General features: G+C 46.0%; 1 protein-coding gene and 1 long non-coding RNA gene across 4 annotated transcripts in view; one reads left to right on the forward strand and one right to left on the reverse strand.

Annotated features, from left to right (window-relative positions):
* The window catches only part of Gycalpha99B (guanylate cyclase 1 soluble subunit alpha 2), a 218,480-nt gene that overhangs the window by 153,402 nt on the left and 37,313 nt on the right, over window positions 1–27,765 (forward strand). For all 3 annotated transcript variants that reach the window (XM_075689146.1, XM_075689145.1, XM_075689144.1), the window contains exons 3-6: window positions 17,264–17,334; window positions 19,723–19,871; window positions 20,483–21,174; window positions 25,757–26,078. In XM_075689146.1, the coding sequence (XP_075545261.1) occupies window positions 17,264–17,334; window positions 19,723–19,871; window positions 20,483–21,174; window positions 25,757–26,078 (1,234 nt within the window). The remainder of the gene's footprint in view (window positions 1–17,263; window positions 17,335–19,722; window positions 19,872–20,482; window positions 21,175–25,756; window positions 26,079–27,765) is intronic.
* The window catches only part of LOC142579180 (uncharacterized), a 159,838-nt gene that overhangs the window by 74,745 nt on the left and 57,328 nt on the right, over window positions 1–27,765 (reverse strand). The gene's annotated exons all lie outside the window — the stretch shown is intronic.

A 27,765-nucleotide genomic window follows, 5' to 3' on the forward strand; every position in this document is an offset into this window, starting at 1 on the left:
AGCTGCGGAGCAATTGGCGTTTTAATGACAAGGTGCATGGCCGATGTACAGTTCGCGCTCAGCGCGGGAGAGCCAGTGGGCCACTTTTTAAGAAGGCCCATCATAAACAGCAATTAACTCACATGCTTCCTTTTAAATTCCCCTAACCGTTTCTAAACGATCATCCTCTCCAGGCATTGACGGCGTTACCTATGCTGCGGTGGGACACCTTGGACAAGCGGCAAGAAGAGCGCTTCTGAACAGTTTCAACAACTCATGGCATATAGGTACAGTTCCCCGGCAATGGAAGTTAACTCGTCTGGTTCCTTTTCTAAAGCCGGGTAAATATCCGTTGGACTTGGCGGGAGATCACCCTATCGCTCTGGCCAGCTGCATCGGAAAAGGCGATGGAAAGGATATTCCTCGTACGTCTACAATGGTATCTCGAGCGTTACAATATCTACCCCGCTTCCATGGCAGGATTTCAGAGGGGTCGTTCTTCATTTGATAGCATCATTGACATGACAACGTTTGTGCAACAGGAGAAAAGCAGTGAGCGCATATCAGTTGCGCTCTTTCTCGACGTGAAAGGCGCATATTACAAGGTTGAGCATGACGCCACCATCAACTCCCTGGATACTATTGGAATAGGTGGCCGCATGCTTCGCTGGTTATCCGACTACATAACTCGCCGGTCGTTTTTTGTGCAAGCAGAAGACGGCCCCCCAGCTGAATATTACACCAACTGCGGCGTGCCTCAAGGAGGAGTAAAAAAAAGGGGGGGGGGGTTTACGTGCCAAAACCACTTTCTGATTATGAGGCACGCCGTAGTGGGGTACTCCGCAAATTGGGCCACCTGGGGTTCTCTAACGTGCACCTTAATCTAAGTACACGGGCGTTTTCGCATTTCAAGGAGGAGTATTGAGTCCCACAATGTTTAATGTGACACTCACTGGACTAGCTGAATTAAGTTTCACTCAAAACAATCTACCCATCGATATACCCAGATGACATCTGCTTTTGGACTTCTGCGGCCACTCGCCTTCAGGTTCGCGCGCGATTGCAGTGGGCAGCACCTTTGACATCAGGATACCTCCAAACACAAGGCTTGACTTATCGATCGAGAAATATGCATTGATTGCATTCACACGTAAACCTATGACACCATACCCAGTCTCCATTAATGGTCGCATTATCACCTATGGAAAGACCCATCGATTATTGGGTGTAATAATTGACCTAAATCTTTCCCGGAGCCCTCATTGCACGTACCGGAAGAAAAAAACTCTTGTCGATTGCTCAGGTACTGAGATTCATCTGCGGGAAAACATGGGGTACATCTGTACGCTCCATGCTTCAATTGTACAGAGCTCTATTCCTAGGCTATTTACACTACAGCCTGCCAGTGTTGCCCAGTACGTGCAAGTCAAATATTCGCTCATTAGAGAGTTTACAGGGCAAAGCATTGCGCACGTGTTTAGGACTTCCTCGCTGTGCGCCAACAGCTGCAACAATCGTGCTCGTCAAATATCCTTCCATCCAAACATACGTTACTGTCGATTGTCTCAGGATGTATATCCGTCATATTCCCGTGTCCCCGGTCGTCACTTGGCGTTCTTGCCATGGCAGAGACCGCGTGCAACGTTTTCAAGAAGTTATAATTACTCATACAGATTGTCTTCCATTACTATACTTACCAGCGGCAAGGCCTTCATTGCCCTCGTGGTATCTCCAACAGCCTCAGGTGCGCCTAAGTATTCCGGGTGTAAAGAAGAAGTCCAATCACCCAAATCTGGCTCTGAAACAGGTGACGCTGCTATTAATCAATGAGATATATTGGGACCGAATACACATCTATACCGATAGTTCGGTCTCACATACCAGCTCTTCAGCTGCCGTTGTCATTCCGGCTACGAAAACCACAGTGAAATTCAAACCGTCACACATGACAACATCAACGGCGGCGGAGCTTGTTGCCTCGCGTGCTGCTGTCAAATACCTCCTGCAACAGACACCTCAGAAATGGGTCATCTTTTGTGACTCTAAGGCAGCACTTCAGAGTCTGCATTTTGCCGTGTATCATATGACTCATGAGCAGCTGACATATGAAATAAGAGAAGACCACCATCAAACTATTGCTAAAGAGCATCAGATTATATTCCAGTTGCTACCTGGACGTACCGGTATTTCTGGTAATGACCTCGCCGACGAAGTCACCCGGTCTGCCCATCTGGAAGCCCGAGCAGTTCAATTCCCTTATCCAGAACTGACGCTGCAAGAAAGCTTCGTATAGTGGCTAAAACTATGGCACACAAATGCTGGTCTTCTCCGAACCTCCCGAAGTGCCATTGTCATAGGCTTCATCCATCCTTAAAGCTACAAGTGCAATGAAAAGTTTCCCGCTCTGAGGCGACAGTATTGCACCGCCTCTGGCTCGGGGTGGCGTTTAAGAAGGCCTACTCGTTTCGCATTGGAATGAGAGATACTTCCATGTGCGACTCTTGTGGAAGCATAGAAACGATTGAATACATGCTATGTCTCTGTCTGCAGTACAACGTCGAACGTGGAGCTCTCGGGACAGCATTGAACCAACTGGACTCTAGTCCATTTTCGGAAATGAAGATCCTTCAACCATGACCGTGTACCCGTCGATGGCACAGAAAGCCATGAAAGCATTGCTGAAGCATCTCAAGTCGACAGGTCTTGGCAACCGTGTGTAGACTCGGTGCGAACCTTCAAATGTGCGCGAAACTGTCTCTCTCTATATCTCATATCTCTCTCTCTATCTCTATCTCTCTTCGTACCCATACCCTTTCCCCCAGTGCAGGGTTGCAAACCGGACATGCGTCTGGCTAACCTCCCTGCCTTTCCTCTCTTCTATTTCTTTCTCTCTCGATCTCTCTCTCCCCTGAATGACAACGTCGCAAGGAGGGCCCGGATGCAATTCCCACCATTTGGGAATTGCCACTATTAGCACAGCCAGGCAGCTCATTAATCTAAAGGAAACTGCATATTGGAAGAGAATTTGCTTAAAAAGAAGATGGGTTGGGATGGAGGAGGTGGTGTGTCTATACGTGTGCTTCTGCCGCCGAATCGAGAGCTGTGGCCTTCCTTGACTTCCCCTACCCTGTGTTCTCTCATACTGAAGCTCGTCGTGTCCCTGTCAGCAGTTTGGCTGCCTGCCAGAACTTCCAAAGGCCCCATTAAGAAAATTAGGTTTACTGATTCGAACGTTCGTGCACCGATCGTAAATATGAAAGCCCGCGTACAAAGGGGGAGAACACTCGAGGCACGACGAGATGACCTGGCAAGTGGCCAGACTATATTGTTACGCGCTCCCATATTGCGCTAAAGTCGCGTAAAGCAATGCTGATTGTGGTATGGTGTTTAAACTGACGAAGTTTTTATTGACTTTTGTTATGAGAAACTTTCACTGTTATACGATTTTATTGCAAATGCAGTTCAGGATGGTAAAATGTAGCAAGGATAATTATTCTACAGATAAAGTAGGCCACTTCCATTGCCTTGAATTGACGAAGACCACGCAACTTTTTAAATTCTTCACTAACATGATAAGAAAAGTATATCAGCGTGTTTTAATGGCAGTGGCTAATTTTTAGCTGATAATCAGGACGTGTTACACTTTGACATTACTGCTCATATCGCGTATACACATGGTTGACGTAAGAAACAACGTTTGTTACAGTGAATGCGCGCATATAACATTACGATGTAGTCAGAAGAATTCAAGGACCTTACAAAGCTTTATTCAAGCCTAAAACATGAACGAAAACATCGATTTAATGTGCGAGGACGCTAACACATTACATAAAGACGTAAAAAAATGTTTCTAACAAAAGCCTGCACACACGTTTGCCACTGCACTTTGTTGAGCTTTCATCTACCCCCCCCCCCCCTCCCCCCGCCACCTTCGCAAACAAACGATCATCATCAATCTTATACGATATTCTGTTGACGGTGGTGGAGCTAAGTCTAGAGAAATTAGTTCCTTTGTGACTAATAGAAATACAAAAAAATTATTGAAACAATAATAATAAAGAGAATAGTTCGTTGAATGTCTTAAGATCTTATCCTCGCTCTCCTCTTAAATTCTTAAAATATAGCCGCATCGCTTCAACCAATTTTACTCATTTCGTACGGAAAGCTATACGGATATCTAAGGGAAATCTTTAGCCCGGTGCCAATTCAGACTTGCCTGCTTTAATACACATAAACACTGAAATGTTTCCAAACCGCAAGAACAATTTCAATTAAATGTATTGCAATTAAAGGAGAAAGGTCGAGGCACCTAGAAGTAGTATATATAATTAATCAAAATAAACATCTCTTTCGCAAAAATTTCACGAAATTGCTGAACTTGGAATAAATTCTAAAACAATGTCTAGAACTCCGCAACTCTGTGCCGCAATAAATATCACAATTCTGCACACTATATCTGTTTGATCGTCTAAGGCAAACTAATATCACATATTAGGTTACAACTTATGTTAAATCATCACCATGCTTGCACGAGATTTGGAAATGATCTGCTTGCAAATTAGCGGTGCTTTCAGCGCAGCGTATGATGCACAAACTTTGACTGCTTTGGATTTCCCAATGAGCTGCTTACATAATTATTGTATCGTTTTTCGTTTCTATGTTACAGAATCGCAAATTTAATGTTTCAATTACCTGAAGATTTTCAATTTCGGGAAATTCCTAAAAACGTATTACCTACACCCAAAGCGTGCTCCCACCCATTGCTGTTCTATTTCCTTAAGTGTAATAAACCTAATTTTTTTTCGTTGTGTCACGAAACGGCTTTGCCATTTCTCCTTATTCAAATGCGGACTTCCGAGGTAAGGCTTCCTATTCAATTTTGAAGGAGCAGCCTTGTGGGGCCATAACCAACACTGCGATCTTGTCAGCATGGGCTGGCCAGCGTGAAGGGCAAAGTTGCAGCGCGAGATGTTATGTCGTGTTTCCAACAGCCCTCGGTGCACGCATTTTCATTTGAAGGTGTGCGTTAGAAAGAAGCCCCTCTCACGCTTCGTTTTTGGGCCGTCGGTGATAGTTGCCACGACTTGGTCTGTACTGTGTTAGTTGTTAGCTAAATACACCAAAAGCAATAAATGTGAACGTATAACCTTGTCAAGAGTGGCACGACACTATCCGGTAATGCAAAGGAAAGGGGCCGTTCTATATTTACTAGGAAGTACACATATAAACCGACTAAATTGCTTGTTTGTATAGACGTTTCAAGTGCCCTTAAATCACAGTCAACGCAACTAACTTGTATTGACATAAAGAGAAAAAAAGAGAAACCTCCCACGCTAAAAAAAAAACTCTAGCGAATATTGATGCCGCACATTTCGTAAGTGTAGGCAATTGATAAATTGCAAATAGCACTTATAAAGGAAAATGATCTCGGAATGCGAGCCCGGATTGTTCAACTATTATAAAAAGGGCGAAGGCGATGTCACCGGGCTACTTTCTTCGGTTGCCCAACGCAAGGGGACCGGCGTTTGGTGCGAGAACGTGCGAGGATTTATAATTCCTAAGGTGGTGCAGCCAACCTCGCCGCCTGAATTTAGTTGCTTTTTCAAACTACTTCCGATGGGACGCAGGTGGGACAACGCAACGGTCGTGTGTTGCAACACACGACTGTAGCCGTCTATCCGAAATTATGATCGGGTAAAAGCCCAACGCCTTGACTGAAAAAAGACATCCGGGCGCAAACATTTTTTTAGTTCTTGTCTTTCTGTCTGTCTTTATTTTATTTTTATATTTGGCCGGTGCACTGAGCTTACGATGCTTCGCCAGGTTCTGCGCTCCTAACAGAATGTAACGAAATGAAAAGTTCACAGGCAGCGCTTAGCGTTAAAAAAAGAAACCAGCTTACAATTTATATTGAAGCAGTTTTATGGCTGACACAATGCATCGCGACGGTGCCGTAAAAGTCGCAGCCATCATATTTATGGGGGCCGTTGGAGCAGGAAATCCAGTCAGCTGTGCTGTACCGCCGCTTTTTGAGACACAAGAGCTACAATATTATACGCGCAATTCGTAGTAATATATCAATAAATTTAAACTATCGTATAATATCTAACTTCAGGCTTTGTTCCAGGACATTAGAGTGAGTGAGTGAAACAACTTTATTTGGTCCACTATAGACGAGGAGATTAGAAAAAAAAAATATTGTACTTGTTTGCCGCGTTGGACAGCGTTGGTTAAAAATTAGTGATGCGCGCGACTTTTGCTACAGGCCGGAGGAGTTGTCGCCAGACTTCAGAGATAAAGCTTTGGGATATAGGGTGAAACGGGCAGCAACAAATACGCAGGATATCCAGAACGCTTTGACCTTCCTGTAGCTACTGGACTGGGCTTGTGCTGCAGTGCCCACAGACACATTCTTTCTGCGCTTGTTGTGTTCGTGAGTGTATAGCGCTTCTTGAAAACCACATGCTGGGCGTGTTCGTAATCCACACTTGAAGCTAGAGCGCGAAATTGCGCAGTGCGAAAGGAAACACAGGACGGACGCAGGCACGCGGACTCAACACTCTGTCCTTCCTGCCTTCTCGTCGCATTGTGGAATTTCGCCCAGGGTTCTCAAGTGCTTCTCGATATCTTCGTTTCTTTCTCCCCCTTCTTTATTTTTACTGGAGTAACGAATTTTAGATTTTGGGATAGCCGGCTCTGACGTAGCCTAACTTCTCATATTTCTACATCTAAATAAAAGAAAATAGAGATGTGCGCGCTGCCAGAATGCTGACATATTCGTCAAAATGAGAATATAAATCACCGTTAACCTGCCGGAAGGTGGCAGTGCAGCTGTAGTTAAGTGCAGTGCTTCCAACGAGTTACACAATGTGTCTATGGGAGAGAGACGACTGTTTTGCCCCCGTAAGTTGTTGCGAGCACAAGATATTTGTTTATTTCACAATAAACATGGTGACTTACTTACAGCCGCTTTTTATGGGCAATGAGCGTTTCAGCTTACAATAAGACCATGATTGTAATGCGTTCCGCGCAGTGAATCTTCACATTACCCTACGTTTTGTTTTATGGACGACATGTGGGACAATAGCGTCTTCAAAGAGTTCGTTTGCGTGCTTTGCTTTTCAGTTGCGTTTCCACTTCGGGGAGAGACACTAGAATACAAAGAAGTCTGAAGTATTTTGTTAAATACTATACGTGGGCACCTATATTTTTCATACCAAGAGGTTTATTTATATCAGAAAGCATCATATTGATCTGGAATCAGGAAATATACAGTCGAAATGTTAGGTGGACTGATGAAATTAAGAAATTCGCAGGTACTCGCTGGAATCTGTTGGCGCAGGACAGGGTAATTGGAGATCGCAGGGAGAGGCCTTCGCCCTGCAGTGGACATAAATTAAGCTGTTGATGGTGGTGATGATTTTTCTGGTTCATTAGAAGAAAGGAGAGCTACAGCGAAGCAAAGAAGAAAGTTATGAACTGATGGGACTGGTCTGAGCTAAGCTCTACACTACGCAGAGAAACGTTGCCGCATTGTATCCACATGCAATAATTCACACGAGTTCCTACGAGGATAAATTGGTCGACTCAAAATGTTTACAAAGAAGTTTTACGACCGGGTAATGTCCTTATTTCTTTTTTACACTTTTGCAGAAAACAAAAGCACGCAGACTGATTTGTGTGCACAGAGGGTCGTAAACAATGCCGCTGCCCTGCAGTTTCCGATAACGTTCACTCATTACTTCCGCGCTCTTTATCCTCACAGATTGATTTCTTTTCCTGGCTGATTTTTTTTGTAGCTTTATCGCTAACAGAGTGATGTTACTATGAATGGAAACTGGAGTATTAAGTTTGTTTGGGCGCCCACCTGACTTGACACTTCCGATGAACAGGGATAGAGATCCTTTTGATGCTTACAGAATATTTCTTTCTTTAACGAACATCAAAGATCGAGATTTTAATAACCTACAAGCGAAGCCATAAAATATGTCCTAGGCTATATTACACTTGTGTAGGCATAAATATTTAAGCTATCGGTTGAATGCCGTGCATTTTGAGATGCTATAAAAATCACGAGTATCAGCTTCTTTGTTTTGCTAGAAGGGGGAGACAAAGGTGCACCAGGAAACTATCGGCCGGTATCTGTCATACCTATTTTCTCAATGTGTGCCGCTTTACTAGTTTTGTCAATAAGCGGCATATATTATATGAGGCACAGTTTGGTCTCAGGAAATGTCGATCAACAGAACTAGCGTTATTAGAACTGAAGCAGTATGTAATAAAAAAATTTGATGAAAAATCATTTAATCTTGGCCTATTCATGCACTTTAGTAGTGCCTTCGACTTCTTTGATTATAAAATATTAACTATTATGTTATTCGCATGTGGTGTCAACTCCTCAAACAACTTCTCAAGTATTATAATTAGATGAAAAGTGTCAATGAGAAAATTGTAGAGCGATAGGAAAAACTCCCGATACACCTATCTGTTGCTCAATACGTGCTACATAAAAGTGTTTTACCGAGCCTGAAAGAAGCCCACAAATGCACGCACAATTGCCCTGCGACTGGCCGCTTGCGGTGCTTCCTTGGAATCAGAGCTTCTTTGAAAGTCGAAATGTCATTACTCAAACTTAAAGAAAAGAAGAAATGAACATGTGTGCTTTTTCCTTACTTTCCTGACTAGTCGCAAGCATTATCTTCAATTTCCTGTATTGCTTCGCACGAGTGATAGCACAACCCGTTAGGCGACGCCGTGCTCTGAACAGGGTGCCTCTGCTGCATAGAGCGGCAGTCGCACTATGCTAACTACAGGCCTTACGTCGTCAGACTTTACCGACGACGTGCTCGCCTTCTATCCTAGTCTCAAGGAAAAGAGAGGTCCCCGTCATTTTCTCCTTGTTTCCGGTCTCGCATAGATCGGTGATTACTGTCCGGCCGAGACAGCGTCTCAGGTCAGCCATTTATTCTCGTGAGGCCCAAAACCGGCGGAAGAAGCCCATAGAGCGCGATAGAGAAGCGAGCAGAGGAAACAAAACGACGGCATTGTAGCGACGGCGTGTGCTCACGTATACTGGGCTAAGAAGGGACACGGGCGATACCGTCTGCCATCGACCACTTATGCGTTTTTTATTTCTTCGCCCGATGCATCGTGTAATCCAAGCTCTCCGACACCCGAGACGTGCGCGAGCTAAGAAAACAAGGTAGCGTTCGGCTTTGCGTCCGGGCCTATTGAGGAAGACGCCCCTTTACTACAAGCGCCGGCGAAGCCTTTCTTCTTTTTTGTTTTCTCTCTCTGCATATTTTCTTTCTGTGCCATGCGATGAAGGAAAACACTGCCGGCTTCCTTCTTCCCACGAACGTATACGGACGCCAGAGCTTGAGCGGTCTCACGATTCATCGTTCACTTTGCTCTATTTGCTGTTTTTTTTTTGTTCTTGTGAGCTTTACAGCGTGCGGGCTATGCACTTATAAGCGCCACCGGTGGGGTGAAACTGTCGCTTCGATAGCTGACAATCTGAGAGTACCACAGGAAGCGCTGATGGCGATTTACTGGTGACAGTCACTGGTGACAGTCATTGGTGACAGTCAATGGTGACAGCTAAAGCAGCAAAACTATACTGAGTAGGCAGCTTACAAATACTAGCACGCCTGTGAGTTTATGTACTTTCGTCTGGGAGCTCGATAAGCGAATATAACGCCAGTTTAATTTCTAGCCAGCAGAACGGTGGGTAGGGCCAAGCCAAGATACTCTGCTACGCTGTAGCTGCCGCTGGTGGCCTTGCCGTCCTGCTACTGAACACATGGTCGTCGGCTCGGTTGTGGAGGGCGACGACCGCACTGAGATGGCGGTTAAATGCGAAGTCGCTTTGAGTGACCTCTAAAGCGCTCTACATTGTGCACTGCAATGTCTGTCGCACTTCTGCATGTATTAAATCAATCAATCAATCAATCAATCAATCAATCAATCAATCAATCAATCAATCAATCAATCAATCAATCAATCAATCAATCAATCAATCACTTAATCCATCAATCAATCAATCAAGTCGAAAAAGCAGTCGCGTCAAGGCGCACTCCAACATTACCAGACAGAGAAAATAAGAGGGAAAAAAAAAAGAACGCGCACAGACAAGCATTTTTCACGTTCGCATTCCAGTTATCGTTAATCAAACTCTAAAAAAGAAGAAAAAGTAGCAGCGTCAAAGACTCTGCTTCACTTTTCCGCTTTGGTCTGTCGCCTAGCGCAACAAGTTTGGCGACATGCCTCTTGCATCACTGTTGCGGTTACGTCGACGACAGCCTGGAGGGAAACAAAGAAATAGAAACAGAAGTGTTGGAGGAACGCGTCCCTCCTCCTTTTTCTCTCCCACGTGCTTACAGCCTCTAGAATGTGGTTGCCTAATGCTCTCCTCGAATCGTTGCCTTTCCCTATTCCAGTTGTTGGCTTCCTTTCTGACCTTTCTTTATAACTAGAAGTTTTCGGACTGCGTAGCTCCATTACTCGTCGACTTTCCCTCATTCCTGACCCTGGTTTCAGCGTGCATGTAACAAAGCTTGCCAAGTAAAATCTAGTGTCGTCTCCGTTTGCTTCCGGAACAACACAATATAAAAAATAATTGTGGTCGCTGTAGAATAAAGGCATTTTAGAGGCAGTCTCGAAAAAGAAGAAACGATGGCAACAGCACAAGAAGAAGAAGAAGCAGAAGAAGAAGAAGAAGAAGAAGAAGAAGAAGAAGAAGAAGAAGAAGAAGGAGGAGGAGGAGGAGGAGGAGGAGGAGGAGGAGGAGGAGGAGGGGAGAAGGGGGACGAGGAGGATGTGGTGGAGGAGGAGGAGAAGGAGGAGGAGGAGGAGGAACCATAGAGAAAGGATTTCTTTGTTTCGTTTGTCTTCGTGGTGTGTAGTTTTCACTTTCTGTGTGGCCAATTCCCTTCGTGGGCATGAGCTATTTTCTGAGGCAACAATAAGAACTTGCCGCTCAACCAAGAGCTAGGCGTCGAAGCGGTGCACGCACTTTACTGGAAAACGCATAGAGCACTATTGCGGTTACGTTGACGACAGCCTGGAGCGAAACAAAGAAACAGAAACAGCAGACTTTGAGAATCGTGTCTTTCCTCCTTTTTTCTCTCTCACGTGCTTGCAGTCTGTAGAGTGTGGTTGCATAATGCTTTCCTCGAATCATTGCTTTTCCCTATCCCTAGTTGCTCGCTTCCATTCTGTCCTTTCTTTATAACTAGAACTTCCCGGACTGCGCAGCTCCATTACTCGTCGACTTTCCCTCATTTCTGACTCCGGTTTCAGCCTGCATCTAGCGACACCTGCCAAGCAAAGTGTAGTTTATTACACTTAATTGTAATTGCTGCACTAGCGCGGCCACAGTGTGCTTCCTCACCGTGTATCAACAGCTCGTGTCTCACATTGTCTCAGTTTGCGTCCTCCCCTCCCAAACCTTCGCAGCCGAGCTCTACGAAAATTGATCGCTGCTCTCGCGGGGATGCGGCTTTTGTACGCGCCCCGCGCGACATTCCGACAAGCCTCGGCGCGCATTCTGCGCCGGCAGCGCAGAACCGAGTGTGCGTACACGCGCGGGTCTGGGTACGCGCTATGCGCACGACCCGTGAGCCGGCAGACTCGCATTCCAAGCGTGCTGCATGACTCGCCCGCTATATAGAGCGGCCGCCGTCGCCCCAAGTTAGCTTCCCTGCGAAGCTAGCGCCGGCGCCGCGCGTCAGTGCGTCAGAAAAAACATCATCGAACGGGGGCGTGGTCTCACTGTAAAATCTAGCGGCGTTGTGGCCGGCGTGAATTAGTCAGGAGCGGAATTCGTGAAGTTTCTCGAACAGAGGCATCTGGTCAGAGGAGCAATAACAAACAAAAAAAAACTTGTTACACCAGGTTTTCGAAATTGCATATAGGTCCGTATTTTTTGAGTGCAGGCTATAGGCATTCCGAATAGGACGGAAAGGACGAATTGCCTTCGTACTCGGCCGCCTGATATTCGTTACGTCACAGATTTCTACGACGTCATATGCGCGTGTATATGATTCGAGCATCGGCGCAGGACACGGAATCCCAAAAATTGGTGCAAGAGTTGGTTTAAGTCTTCTTGAAATTGCGCAAAGAAACGGGTGTATTTCACCATAGTCACAGCCGTCCCGGTAGACCATATGGCGCATACGGCGAGCAGTAAAGCACGGGGGCACGCAGCCCGTTTATATGCACATCCCACACTGGTTATATACATGTGCATCCCACGCATGTGCGGCGCACATACGTGGAAGACGTGCCTCGCCATACGCAGCGGTGACGCGGAAAATCCTCCAGCAGAGCAGCGCGACAGTGGTGTCGGTACAGTATCGCCACACGCGTTCATGTGATATCATGTGCGCATCATTCACATGCGTGTTTTTAATTGTGCAACCAGCTTTAACCTCTTCTAACCGTATGCGTGTGTTACCTTATCTCATCTTCTGCGTCTGATCCTCGTCTGTGTGCCCGTACATAGCACACCCCATCGCACACTCATATGCTTTTTCAGTACCTTGACAGTGCAACCTGTCTCCGACTCTTATATCTATTGGTTTCTGCTTATCTCAGAATACATCGGGACCTCATTTACTTTTCTTAGGTCGCTTTGTACTAGACTTCCTGACCTCGTGGCGATTAGCCTTTTTTTATAATTATTATATTCGTTTATTGATTCTGTGCAAAAGGAAAATTTGCTTCAGTTGTCAAGTGGCCAACCTCCGTATATTCTAGAACGCTCCTTCACTGGACACTTCACGTATACTCGAGATAGCGGTTGGCAGCCCTCCATGGTGATTTCTGAGTGAATGTATAGTGACCACAAACTCATCGCGTCTAGTCAGGTACATTGAAATGAACATTCGTTTCTGACGAAACTACTCATCCTACCAAAAACGTTATAAAATAGCACAACTCCCTCTTCACTCGAAGAGCCGCACTGGGATATACTACTCTGCACTAGAGTTGTAACTATAGTGAATATGCTTGTGGCTTCCGGCGGGAGCCATGTACTCGTACAGTAACTCTATTCTATGCCAGGGAGCCCTCATACACACCCTCACGCAATTCACGGTTTGGGCCTGCCTGCGGGCGCGAGTGAGTATGTTACATGTACATGTGGTCGCGTACTTGTTTAAAGTCGTACGCGAAATCGAAAGCGAAGCTGTAGGCGCGGTCGAAGACAAAAGTGAAGCCGACAGGAAAGTCGATCTAGAAAGCGAAGAGAGTTAACGTACCAAACTGATGTCGCTATGAGTGCAGCTTGGACATTAGTCAATGTATAATGTGAGTTAGCAATAGCTTAAAGTCGCTGGTTACGGGCATCTTAAACAAGGGTTAAAACCATCCTGCTTGGTTTCACTTAAGTATGTTAGATCTAAGGATATCTCTAAAACATAGATTACCTTGACGGTCAGCTCGTGAACTCTGACACTTTGCTTTTATTTCCCAAATATGGGGGTCAAACGGGGCATGCTCAGTGCGATCTTGGAGATTTGGATAACCCCTCTTGCGACTGGGACTAGCCTCAATATAACAGACCACTACTCGACTGACTCTGACCTTGACCATGACGCCATCCTGGGTTCGCGTGAACCTGGTTCTGTCTGACAGCAACTTGCAGTATGCTTTGAACATTCCAGTTCGCCTAACGTGCCTATTCTAAGCCTAACCGGATGTTCCTCAACCCTTTTTTTTTTATTGATATGATATAAGGAGATGTTGGCGCACAATTTAAGGCGCCGGCTACTTCTCATCTCTTGAGTGGTTCCGTCATACATCGTACAGGGTTCAAGGTTACATATCAAACAGTCTTTTCACACAAGCACCAGGACTTATCACGCAATGTTTCCACAGGAAGACTATGACGTAAGGAACACATGGTACATACAATATATAATGTAAATGTCCCCACACTTATGTAGATGAAAGTCTCAAAAGTACAAAAGATATTGTCGCTTAATAACACATTGTCTAGTCAGCGGGTGGTAGATACATCGTGTAAATGCATTATCACATACAGTCTCAACAGAACAGTCAACATAACATAATTCACAAACAGATGGATATATACAGTGACAATGAAATGAAGGGAACAATGAAAGCGCTAATAACGTCCAGCAATGCCGCTGTCTTCAAGAAAAGTCTTTAGTGCTTTTAAAGCACTCTTCTGCAAGGCCGTTGTTGGACAAGGGCCCAAAAGTTTCCTTAAACTGAAAGGTCTGCGGTCTAATTTAATTAGCGCTCTTTAAACCTTATAGAATCGGCCACTATATGCAAATGCTATCTCACTTTGCTATATATTATCTTGTGCATATAATAATAACAAAAAAGTATAATATAACTACATGGCACTTTGGCTAATGTCCACAGTGTGCTCATGGCAACATCACTTTGCCTCGTTGACTCTCTTTGTGCTTATGACACCGACCTTCATATTGGCTTCACTTTTGTGCTAGGCCTCGTTGACGCCATCGCTTTCAAAACTTAGTACGACTTCAAACACGCTCACACACATGTACACGCACACTCACATTCGCGCCGGTGCAAGTGCATGCACATCATTTGACATTGTTCCGTTCTAACTCGTAATAAACTTGCTTTTCCATGGTTTGTTCGGTTACCTGGGTTATTCAGGTGGAAAGATACCTCGGACTACTTAGTTTTTCTCTGCTCTACAGAAAGAAATAACTTAAACTGGTATTTAAAATGAATAGAAAAGTGATAATAAAGATCACGGTAGTAAGGATAAGAAGGCCGCGACAGAGAGCTATATCTGCATCCCACCGATTAATGCATTTATGTTTAATTTCTCCCCGTGCATCACGAAACAAGTCAATAGTCAGCATGACTGTGTGTAAAGGTAAGAGCAAAAAAGAATAATTATGCGTGGTCCTGCTATCGCAAGCACCAGAGACCAGTGGAGCTGGGGGAAGGCCAGTAATGCAGTGCCAAACTGCACACAAGACACACGAGCGCCGGCAACGCGTCCCTACGGCGTCCGCCAAATGGCTGTTTCACATGGCGCGATTTTCAGTCAGCTACACAGCGAATGCCGTCGCTCAGCGACCGCCGCGACATCGTGGGCTCTCCGCGACTGGATTCCAACAAGTTGGTCGCGCCTTCGCTGAGTCGCAGCGGTCGGCGCGATGTGGGAGGAGCAATGTGTGTCGAAACAAAACGCTGTCAAAATAGGCGCTTTCCTGTTTTACCACGCGTTGGTAGCTCTGTGGAGCAATGTCGCGCGCCAGTTTAAGCTATGCTTTAATAGGGCGTACTCACCAACGTTTGCGGCTTAGGAGCTTCGTGAACATTTTTCTTTTCTTCCGCTTACACAATTCGTTTAAAAGGAGAAGCTGCACGCTATCCAGGTCGGGAGAATTCATTGCCACCGTCGTCAACCTCTTCATCACTACAAATTGTGCCAGCTGCTTATACATGTACACTCAATAGTAGTTTGTTCTTCTGGAAAAGCAAATACTCATCCAGGAAAAAAGTTGTTAATTCCATAGTAACAACGAAACTAGAGTGTACTAAACGGAACCACCGCACCGATGCCGCACAAGCCGCACGCTCATACTTGCGGTGTTGTGTAGCGCCTCACTCACCGCATCTGCAAGCTGTCGTAAAGTCTCAACGCGTTTAAACGTTAGAAAATGGTGTACCCATTCTATTATCGAGTAATAATAGGAAAATTCGAATATTTCACTAGTTTTGATGTTGTTTTTATTTAACGACGCAGGCATGGATACTTCGTGAGCAGGCATAACGATTTTTTCGCCACAATCGCGCCATGTAAAACAGCCTAAAGCCGTCTACCACGGCGTCTGCAATTCGCGTGGCCAGCAGCTCCTCTGCCTGGCCAGCGCCGTAGTAGACGCCGCAGTTGTCTCCACTATGTAGGGAGCGGCGGGCGAGGAGTACGGCGAGGCACCCTAGCAGCCGCCGTAGAACAACACCCCTCCTTCCTCGCCTGATCCCCCTGCCTCGCGCGCCACAGGAGAGGGCACGCATCCGGGCCGCGTTCCTCGCTCACATGCGCTACGCTCCTTCTCCCCCGCTAGGCTCCACCCACCCTCGCCACGTCGCTATGCTGCGCGATGCTAGTTTTATACTCTGCTTTCCCTCACTCAGCTCTCTCTCCGCCAGTTCATCGAAGCAGCGGACGTAAAGAGAAACCCAGCGAGGTTCTAACAGCTCCACTGTAAAAAAAAGAAATATAATTGAACAGCTAAAGAGGTTATAGCCGCGTGAATGTGACAATGCAGCGTACAAGGACTGAAAAGAGGCTTAATTACCGCCGCAGTCTCATGTGGTTTTTACCTTGGGTGGACACTCTTAGCTTCCGAAGCGCCTTATTACCTTTTTTAATGCCTGGCTCGCGATGGCGGATTACCATCTTGGAAAAATGAAATCCCTCGTCACGGATGCTTGCACGTAGTTCATCAGAAGCTCCAAGAAAATAAAATAAAAAATAATTACTAGAAGATTATTCACATAGGCAGCAACTACCCTCATCAAAAATTTTGCGTGCCCACAAAAACTGCCTCTAGCTCTCACGTATCTAAAGCTTACTTATTTTTTGCAATAGCCATACTGTGTTATAAACTTGATAGTTTTCAAATATTGTACACCTTTACTTAAGGTTGTGCTTAATTACTTTCTTTTTGCAGCGTCATTTCATTAAAGTTGAGTGACGCCAAGGAACTTCTTAATTAGATAGCGGTGCTGTAACGAACTTGCTGAGCAGCCATATTGTAATATATTTTTCTATACGCTTGCCTTACGGATAAGGATCAAGTATCAGTTCTAGCTCATATGGCTCTTAACATACGAAACGTATACTCTAAATAAGTGTAATTAAAGAAAGGTAAATTGCTCCAGATTTCAAATAAGAAATCCCGAAGTGACCATGAGCAAGACGCACTGCCTCAGTTGTTTCTTTTTGTTTGTCACTTGACCCCAGTGCCTCCCGCGTCGGAAATTGAGCAAAGCTGACACGAAACTATTCCACAATGTAGTACCTTCGTCATTCTACATATGCATTTGTGTGCGTGTGCGTGTGTTTTGTGTTTGTGTCTACGTATGAGTACCTGTGCACGTGCGTGCTTGAGTGTGTGTGCGCGTGCCTGTCAGTTTGTCTATTGTTTTCACATCGAAGAAATGCTTTTGCTTATGTGCGTTTACCGCTAAATAACATGTCTGTGAGTATCATTTAGTGTCATATTTCATTCGTAGCTTTTCTTTTTCTTGTTCGCAGCCGTCAGCAGTGGTCAAGGCTCTGCGTCAAGTGGTATCCGATAAAGATCCTGCATTGTGGGATGACCTTGTGTGAGTATATTGAGAATGTTCTAAGTTATCGAGTTACTTGATTCACAGCACTAGCTGTCAACAAGGGAAGTGCTCATGTGCACTGTGCCTAAGACAAACTAAAAGGGTTCTATGGTGTCATCAGAAAGATTTGGGTCATTTCGTTGTGCAAGAGAACACCAGTGTTTCATTAAAAAAAAAAAACGCCGAATGTGCTCCAACCTGCACTCAAGAATTGCGCAATGGAGATGAAAAACCATGAAAAATGATTCATTATTGATTCCCTGTCCGTTCGTTTCCCTACATCTACAACGTCCTTCATCGCCGACATTACGGCTGATAGTCATCGTCATACCTCATCGTCATTGACATACATAATCTTCATGCGAGCATCCCGTCTTCCCTCTTTCGCCTGCATGAGGGTGCGAAGACGTTAAATTCACAAGGTGTCTTTTCCACAGCGGAAACATTTCTAGTAGTTATGTGGTACATAATGCATGTTGCGCATCGCACACATGAAAGTTGCCGCATGAGAGAGTCGGACCAATCAAAAGAATGCCTGGCCCCATTTCTTTCACGACTTTTTGCAATTTTCCTAATGCGTTGTCACAGTGTTTTGGTTCGATATCCATAAGGGAGCCTGCTTCTGCTGCTGCGATTGCTGGCGTCAAGTATAATTCTCGTGTATTGCGGCCGAGAGAGGAAGGAAAAGCGAAGATAGCCTGCTGACCGTGTACTGACCAATCTGGGTATAGAGTCAGGGGTAACTTCCTTAAAAGGAAAATAGTAAGAAAACACATGTGACATAGCTCAAATAGCAGATACAATAAACTCAATATATGAACCAGTTACAGAGTAAAATTCATGATAACATGAATAACTTGTCACTGTCACTCATTAAAACAAGATCGACGAATAAAAGATTAGAAAAATTGTATGGGCCACAGTACCAGTAAAAGGGTAAACAAATTTGTTCTTAGTTTCGATGGAGCTAGCACGTCTGGAGAAAGTAACAGCTGCAAGAACTACAACAAAACACTCAAGTTATTACGCGTTTTCTTGCTACCCATCAGAAAAGGGAGAAGAAAAAGAAACAGCCCTCGTGCGACGACCACCTAACTTCGTGCGTAAATCCATTGCGCCGGAATCACCGTCTCTGTCCACATATTTATCCTCGTAGCGAGACAAAACGAAAAAGAAAGAAGAAAAGAAAACGGAAGATGCCCCCTTTGAGAGACGGCGACGTCACGCGTTTTATTTTGGCCGCGGCTGGCAGCAAATCGAGTTTCGCGACCGGTTTAAGTCAGAGAGCGCGTGAAACTGATTTGATTGCGCATATGCCGATGCACGAGAAAAAGTTTCGTGATCACAACGTATAGGGGCAAAATAACTAGGGCGCCGGCATTCTCCCCTTCCTATCGCTCTCTTTTATTGTTGCTTTCATAGAAAAAATGGCGCGACCGCAAAACTCAAGACCGTGCACAGAAATCGCTGTGCCTGCTTCCTTCGACAGCTGTATGCGGAAACACAATGCGCAGTGTTTTGTGATCTTCAATATGTGAAGAGTTTCATTAAGGCAGCCTCGAAATTACCTCGAACGTAATTGATCGGAAGTGGGAACCTTTCCAGAGCGAATTTGTCTGGAGGTTTCATATGCAAAGACATGACAAAGAAACGGAAGTCTCGATGCTTAGGTGCTCGGATATCATGCTTGGTATGTTATTGTTCGTGGACCGAACACGGTGAACGTGGTTTGATTACAGCGTTTAAATATAGAATCACTGACCAAGCATCTTATATGGTGGTAAGATGCGGAGCCTCCGTCTGGTGCGGGAACTGCGGCGTAGACCCAGACACATACTGTGGTCCCCACCTAGCATTATTATTACACATTAATATTGCAGAAGGTGGTCTTGTTAAAGCAAATGAGGTTTTATTAGCGAAGGGGGCTGGCGAATCCTAAATCGCACCTATGAATGGAAAGGTTTGTGAATTCCGCAATTGGTTCATCGTGCCTGAACCTGGCCTTGATGACTCGCCTTTACTGTAACTGCCCATGGTATGACAACTAGGGCCGACGAAGTTCTGCTCTACTGCCCAGTACCATTGGGACTCGCCGATGGCCTCCAGCGAATATTCGCGATGTTTTAGAACTTTCATTGGTCTCTGACCGAGAGCACACAGCTCCAACTCTACCTTCTAGCACAATTGTCATTGCAGACACTTGTTTTGGAGTGGACCTACGGGTTACTATGGGCTGGTATCAATTGACCAATAAAAAAAAAAGTGTTTCTCTCGAGTGTGTAGCTGACTATCGGCACTTATTCCAGATAAGTCTGGAGGGGCAATAGCTTACGTCTTCCATTTCGGAAGAAAACCACTGCACGTAACTAACTTGTTGGTTCTCAGGCGGGCAATGGACGACGGCCTCAATGCCCGCGAGGCGTCGCTACTGCACGACGACCTGCGAGACGATGACAGTCTGGCTGTGGTAGAAGAAGGCGACGCCCAGCAACAATTCTTGCTGCGGTTGTCGCAGGAAGTGGCCGCCATTACAGGTGAGCAGTCTAGCACGTTCCCTTGACAAAACCAAGCGGAGATGTCGATTTCCAGTGTTGTTTTGTTCCACTCTTTCCAGTGTTGTTTTCAACCGTGCTGACTGTAAAGTCATGAGATTATCGCCAAATGTGATTTTTTTTGCTGGGCTCACTCTTATAAGGACAATAAGAAAAATGGGACCACAGGCCACACCTAGTGCAGGATTGACTCCTTTTTTTTCATTTTAGATTATTTTTGCAAAATTCTCGTGAGCTTCCCTGTGTGTTAAATTCACTTTACATGGAGTGAACGTCCTTCATTGGAAGACGCAATGGGCTGCTCCGGGGTCTATACCAGAGCTTTCTAAAATGCACTCCATACCCTACACACATAGCAGGCGCACAATATACTAATGCTTTGTGAAGTCGAATCTCTGTCCATTTTTTAGTACCTCTCCCTTTACTTTTACCAGGATTCGCTTTTTTGGCTGAGGAAACCCCGTTGTTTATCGTGAAAACAACCTCTTGCCTTAGAAAATGGGTTTAAACACGGGACAAGCAGTTAGCAGTTGTTCCAGCAGACATAGTTGTAGCAGTGCCCCTGTAGAGCTCATTGTCTTGCTCGGCGCCAGGCCTCACCCTGGACGCCGTCCTGGAAAGCGCCGGTGAGGCGCACGCTTCCTCCACCCTGGACTGGCACGGCAACGCGCTTCGCTTCTTGGGCGGCTCGCTGGCCGACTTCCTCGTCAACCTCGAGTCGCTGCACGTTGTCCTCGAGCGCGCCGGCCTGCCTCTGCGGGGCGGCCGCCTCAGCGGAGTGCGCGAGGAGCACGGCCGCCTCGTGCTCCAGTGCGCGTCCAGGGGCGAGCCGCTGCTCAGGCTACTCGCGGGCTCGCTGCGCCGGCTCGCCTCGCAGCTCTTCCGGCTCGACGTGCGCGTCAGCGTCGCCGGCTCCAAGGCGCAGCAGGCCACGCTCGTCCTGCAGCCGCAGGGGAGCCCGGCGCTGTCGCTGTCGGCGCCCGCCGGCGGCGTGGCGGCCGCGCCCGTGGCCAGCGCCAACCCGGAGGACCTGGCCGTGTCGGTGGCGACCTTCTGCCGGGCGTTTCCTTTCCACTTCGTGTGCGACCGGCAGCTGAAGCTGACGCAGCTCGGCATGGGGCTGGCGCGTTTCTTCGGCGGCCGCGGTCGCGCGAGCACGCTGCCGGCGCTCTTCACGTTCGTCGAGCCCCGGATAGAGATGCGCTTCGACCACGTAGTGGCCAACATCAACCTGCCGTTCCTGCTGCAGGTGCGCGACGACGCCATCAAGCACGAACGGTACAAGGTGAGCGAGTGGATGTCTCCTGTATGTCCTTGTCGGCCGCAAAGACGATTTCACCGCTGGCCGAATTCGCAAAGTTTTTCGTTCGCAAGTGCTATTTCTCATTGGTCTACCGCTTTGGCGAATAACATGTACGGCATCAGCATTGACAAGAATTTGCTGTTTGCGCACAGTTCTAACGTACGAGCATTTTGTGAATACGGCCAGCGGAATAGGGCCAGCGGAATATGTATAGGGCCTTTTCTGCACACATAATCAGTCCTATAACGTGAAGCACTTCCGAACATTTTTGTTCCGATCAGCCTGCCACGATTGGTCAAAACATTTTAGGGCCAGCTCCATTTCTGCTGTCTGTCACGCGACGTCACGAAAGCTGTGATAGCTCCCATCTGATATGACATGTAGACGCTGATTATGCCTGATTACACGGAACTGACAAAACAGTTAATTCTGGTTTCACTCCTTTTCACCATTAGGCTTCTGCTATTGGTCATAAGTTATCGGGCTGCGCCCGCTTCGTCTCTCTCCTCCCAAAACCACAAAAACAGACTGCGTCAGAATGACGTGTACGCGTTAAAGATGCATTAATTTGCCGAAAAAAACATTTTTTTTCTGAATAGCCCGAGATTACTCCGTTCCGAGAGGAAGAGAAGACGACTGCTCACCGATCACTCAGACACTGGCTGCTTGCACCTACAGGAGAGCATGTACTTATCCGGCGCATAATAAAACATTTTACGTAGCAGTATAACGTCATCGTGCTTTTTGGCACGTATGCGACATCGCTCTGCCAACTCTTCTTTGCTGAGAATACTTTTTAGGGGCATTCTTAGTGGCAATCACGCCGCCGTGATTTTCGACAAGGAGGAGGAGGAGACAAAGGAGAGGAAAGACAGGGAGGTTAGCCAGTGTAAGTACCGGCTGGCTACCCTGTGCTGGGGAAAGGGGTAAATTTTCGACAAGCCACCTCAAATAAGTAAGGGGAAGCAGACCAATGGCAGATGCCGGCATCGCCCTCCTCTTCTGGTTATCTATTTTCACTGCGCTGACTCGGCCCCATTCAAACCCTCTCCACTTGAGCGTGCTTGTCGCTCCTTGTCAGCCAATCAGATATGAAAAACCGGTCAATGTAGCCAATTTTATTCGTTTTGAAAGCAAACAAAAGTTACCTCCTATAAACGGGATGAGCGTTTGATTGGACTGTTCAGACAACTCTGTGGGTCACCGTCCGATGCTTGCGTCGGTGGTTACGTAAATTTCACTTCAGGAGATGGAAATAAAACCGAATTGGAATAGTTTCACGTTATAGGGCCTAAAGTCTTCGCTTTCAGAATCTGTGCTTTCGAAAAGATTGGGTACACACAGGGGTGTTCCATAGTTTAAAAATACACAAATGCCACCTAGCTGGACAGAACAAAGTTAATGTTGTTTTTCGTCACTTGGAGATACTCAAACTATATTTTGCATTCCTCTTAATCCGATAATTAGTCTTGTATAATGAATGAATGAATGAATGAATGAATGAATGAATGAATGAATGAATGAATGAACTTCTCAAGGTCTATAACATGAAAAGTGTCGAGGAGAAAATTGTAGAGTGACATGAAATACTCCCGATACAGCCTTCTGTTGCGCAATAGATGTAACAAAAAAGTGTTTTTCCGAGTTTGAAAGAAGCCCGCAAGTGCACGCAAAATTGCCGCGCGACTGGCCGCTCGAGGCACTTTGTGTGTATTCGCGGGCTTCTTTCACGCCCGGAAAAGCATTTTTATGTACCGCATACTGAGCAACCGAAATCTGGATCGGGAGTTTTTTATGTCGCTTTTCTCATTGACACTTTTAATCTAAATATAATATTTGAGAAGTTGACTAATTAATTAAGACTAATTACCTAACTAGGCGGAATGAAAAAAATGATAATTTGAGTATCCAAGCAACATGAACTTGGTTCTGTGCAGGTGGGTGGCATTTGCATGTTTTTAAGGTCTGGCTAAAATTAACTAGGACACCCTGTATAACCAGTTCAGCACGCGCTTAAGAGTGTTAAGGTACAAATCAGTCGCACGAACGGAAAGACTGCATCAACTAATTATCTTATATTATTAATGTTAGTCAGATATACTCAACGCGAAGAAGAAGAAAAAGCAGAAGAATAACTTTATTGAAAAGTCCATTGAGTTATTCGGAGATTGGGTGAATATGTCCACCTAGGCGTCGGCCAGGAACCCTTGAGCTCTGGCGCTTTCCACAGCCCGCTGGACGGGCTAACTTCCGACAGAAGGGGCACAACGCCCGCCTATGTTGAATCTAAATAACAGGGTGGGCCGGGTGGGCACAGGAGAGGAAACCATAGAAATCTCAAAGAAAAGCAACAAAAGAGAGGACAGAAACGGAGACGTGAAAACGTCTACTAGAGTTCCTTATATTGGAATTATTATATGTTACACTTCGGGAAGTCAGCCTTTTCGATGAATGAGGGAATAAAGCTGTTAAGAGGCCGCTTCCAGCCGTATATTTCATCACGAAATCCTTGACGAAAACAGGGAGCATTTTGAAGAAAACGGCAGTGCCAAAGTTATTTCAGGCGTCTATAATTATCGCTAAGTCGAGGCGTGCGCGCATCATCAGACGGAAACTAAAGTCAAAACTTGCTCGTAGAAAAGAAATAAGAGCGCTGTTGTCCGTTGTGTACTCGTACGGTAATAGCATCATCGAACACTTATTAAGGTCACTTGTCTTCATTTAGTCTAAAACATGTGTCTGTGCATGTATGTGTCTTTTTGGGAAGCAAGTTCTTGACAGGGTGATCTATCTTCAGAGCCCTGTAGATTTCCTGGGCCGGCGAAAATAGGCTGGACTCGGTAATAGAAGCGCAAACAAGCACAGAAAGTGACGCATTACGTATTGTATTACATATATTGGCAGGAAAATGCAGCACTTCTTGGTTTGCTTTCACCATTCTCTGTGGATGTTTGTGCAAGGTGCATCAATACGAGATGTGCTAAAAAGCACTTCCTGTTGAGCTAGTTGGTATCTGTTCATTACAAAATATAAAGACGCCAAATAAACGGACACACGTGTGTCCACCTGGACACTTGTGTGTGTCCGTTTATTTGGCATCTTTATATTTTATAATGAACGAGATGTCGGCTTGAAGTCGGGAGTTTTTCTTGTGTGTACGCACACAAATCGATGGGCCGGATTCTTCTGCACGAGTACAACGGTAGCAAAAAGAAATGAGGGGGGTTCTGACTTGCATGTTTGCAAGAATCGCCGTTTTAATTTTTAACACAGACAAAGTGTTTCCTTGCACACTGGCGTAGCCTGTACTTTGTGCCTCGTAGAATAGAGTAGCTTACTCATGTCTAACGACACTTAGAGTTATGTTTAAGTGTTACCACAACGCCTATATCGCATTTAATTATCACGGATAAGAGTGAAAGCGTCTATGCGTGTTGGTGACTTGTTAAACTAGATTTTATGCACTAATTAAGCTGTAAAACATTTTTTGCTGGCAAATGGAAAGGTTTCCATTCTCTGTGAAAACCATTCCGGGTTCTGCAGCAAGACATTTCCTTTCAGTAATGTATCACACGACTGATTTATGCTAGTGCTGGTTCTAGTGAGTATGGAAGTTGCTTTGATTGTTCGAATATATATTTTGCGTTTAATATATTGGTGTATAAGAAATACTTGCACAGATGTGCACGACCGAATTTCTTGAAAGGTTGCATACGTACGCAGCAAAAAAAAAAAAAAAAAAAAACATATAAAAGGTGCATTTTAAAACACGTATTTTGAAAAACTTTACAAGACTCCTAAATACCGCAGCTTTCTTAAGGAATACCGTTTTCAACGCAAAAGAAAGTCACTTTTGTAGGTGCATTGAAAATCTGCACTCCTCTAGACGCTAGGTGTAGGACATAAAATATTTCATATGACACTACCGGTCAAGCGCACAAAAAACAGGAAATTGTCTTCGCCCTTTCATCATCATCATCATCATCATCATCATCATCATCATCATCATCATCATCATCATCATCATCATCATCATCATCATCATCATCATCATCATCATCATCATCATCATCATCATCATCATCAGCCTGGTTGCGCCCACTGCAGGGCAAAGGCCTCTCCCATATTTCTCCAACAACCCCGGTCATGTACTAATTGTGGCCATGCCATGCCTGCAAACTTCTTAATCTCATCCGCCCACCTAACTTTCTGCCGCCCCCTGCTACGCTTCCCTTCCCTTGGGATCCAGTCCGTAACCCTTAATGACCATCGGTCATTCGCCCTTTAGTCTCGTCTAAATCAATATTCATCCGTTCTGCGTCATATTGTTTATTTCAGGAGTTCTGGAAACTTTTTTTGGCGCAATCCGTCTGCCTATCTTGCGGCTCATGCTTTTTTTGTAATTGCGCTTATATCAGTGCACCATCTGGAAGGCTTCCAGGTTGTTCATCGAATCTTTGTAGAATGAATGAACGAATGAATGAATGAATGAATGAATGATCCTGCATATGGATTTCTTCCCGCGGCTGCCTCGCCTGACCGGCGCCTTCTGTCTCGCTCTCAGGGCATGGAGATCAAGGGCCAGATGGTCCACTGTCCGGAGTCCCGCGCACTGCTCTTCCTGGGCTCGCCCGTGGTGGACGGCGGCCTGTCGGCCATGCTGCGCCGCGGCCTCTACATCTCGGACGTGCCGGTGCACGACGCCACGCGCGACATTCTGCTCGTGGAGGAGCAGAGCCGCGCCCAGGACGGCCTCAAGCGGCGCATGGACAAGATACGCGCCTCCATCCAGGAGGCTAACCTGGCCGTCGAAGAGGAGCGGCAGAAGAACGTCGACCTGCTGCACCTCATCTTCCCGCCAAGGGTGGCGCGGAAACTGTGGCTCGGTGAGGGAGCGCTCGCGCGCCATTGCCCGAAGAGCATGCATCATCAGTCTTCGTGTGACAAGCAGTCACACAAGTGGTGCTCCAGGGTTTCTTCTGTGCCACATGTGTCACAATTGCCATTGTCCTCATGTCCCGTTAGGACTGAATAGGCGTTCGTAAAGGAACACCCATTCTCAGGCGATATAGTAGAGAAGCTTCACGTCGAGTAAGACCAGGTGAGTGAGAGCTGTAACAGGACTGTTTTAGGGAACTTAGATGACGGGCCCTTTACAGAATTGAAGATCCTGAGTTTGTGGTCTCGCGCATCTGCTATGTGGCAGCGCATGCAAGCGCTGCGGCGCTTCTTGAGATCTACCAATTGATATTGCCACTTGCAAGGGACTCAACAATGAGCGCTTGTGCATGTGTGTGTGTGTGTGCGTGCGTGTGTGTGTGTGCGCGCGCGTCTCTGTGTGTGTAGTGTGTTTGGGTACTATGAACTTTCTTCTTTCCTTCTTTCCATGTTTCATTCCCCTTTCTCGTTAGCAGTGCAGAGTTAAGAAGGTTAGCCGGCGCTGAGCCTGGTTAACCTTATTGCCTTTCCCTTATCACTCCTCTCCCTTTCTCACTCTATCTACGACCCACATCAATAACTCATTGAAGTCTATAGAGGTTGTCTTCCTCTTTTCCTGGGTCTTCATCATGACATGTGGTTCCTGTAAGCTGGAATAACATAAAAAAAGCCACGTAACGTCGCCACGAGGCCTTTTCATCCAAGTTAAATTAACGCCGCCCAGCTAAACTGTAACGGAAACTTGCGACATTCCAGCGAGCCCGCCGGTCAGCAGCCATTACAATCCTGCAGCGTACATTCATGCTGAGGCGTACGTCGTTATTTGAAGGTGACGCAACAGTCGCTTACGAAGAGAGGGCGGAGGTGCCACTCCGCTGGTATCAAATGTAAATTTTTATGAAAGGAAACGAGGTTTAAAACGTACTTTATTGACATTAGCCCTTTCTCGGAAGACAAGCTTAATACTTAGGTGACATGTCTTGGGTAGCTGCTCGGGAAGGTTATTCTTCCTAACGACTAATACCAAAGAAACGGAGTCAGGTGATTTTTTGCCTACACTGCATCTTGCATGCGCCATCAAAAGCCTTTATAACGAAGTGCATAGGACCTCCGATAATCTTCTTAATACAGGCCACTTCGTTGTAAAGATTGCGCACCGTACCACTCGTAGAGCACAGTAAGTACGTTTAACAAGAGAGAGAGTTAATTTTTATTGACGGCAGCAATCACGAGGGCGGATGCAGCCTACGTCCGCCTAGCAGACGGCCGAGATCCCCTGGGTCTCAGCGGCTACTTCGGCTAACTGGACGGCCCAGACCTGGTCTCACTGGTTTGAGCTGAGCAGCATGGTCTCCCACTGCTGCCAGTTTTGAATTTTACAAGAAAATATTTATTTAACAATACTTCAAGAGAGAGGTAGTGAGATAAGCAGCTCATTGTTTTGTGCACACTTCGTCTGACGCAACACGCGACTGCAGCCGACCTTATTTGCACGTTCGTGACATGCTCGGCGGCAAAAACGTGGAAGCGTCGCAAGGTAAAGCTGCGCATCGTGAAATCCTGTCATCGTGCCTCCGTCGCTGTCAGAATTTGTGGGTCGTTTAGAGGTCCTTCAACACTGTTGTCTTCGCTGAC

The sequence above is a fragment of the Dermacentor variabilis genome, chromosome 4 (assembly GCF_050947875.1).
Source record: "Dermacentor variabilis isolate Ectoservices chromosome 4, ASM5094787v1, whole genome shotgun sequence".
Classification (NCBI taxonomy): Eukaryota; Metazoa; Arthropoda; class Arachnida; order Ixodida; family Ixodidae; genus Dermacentor; species Dermacentor variabilis.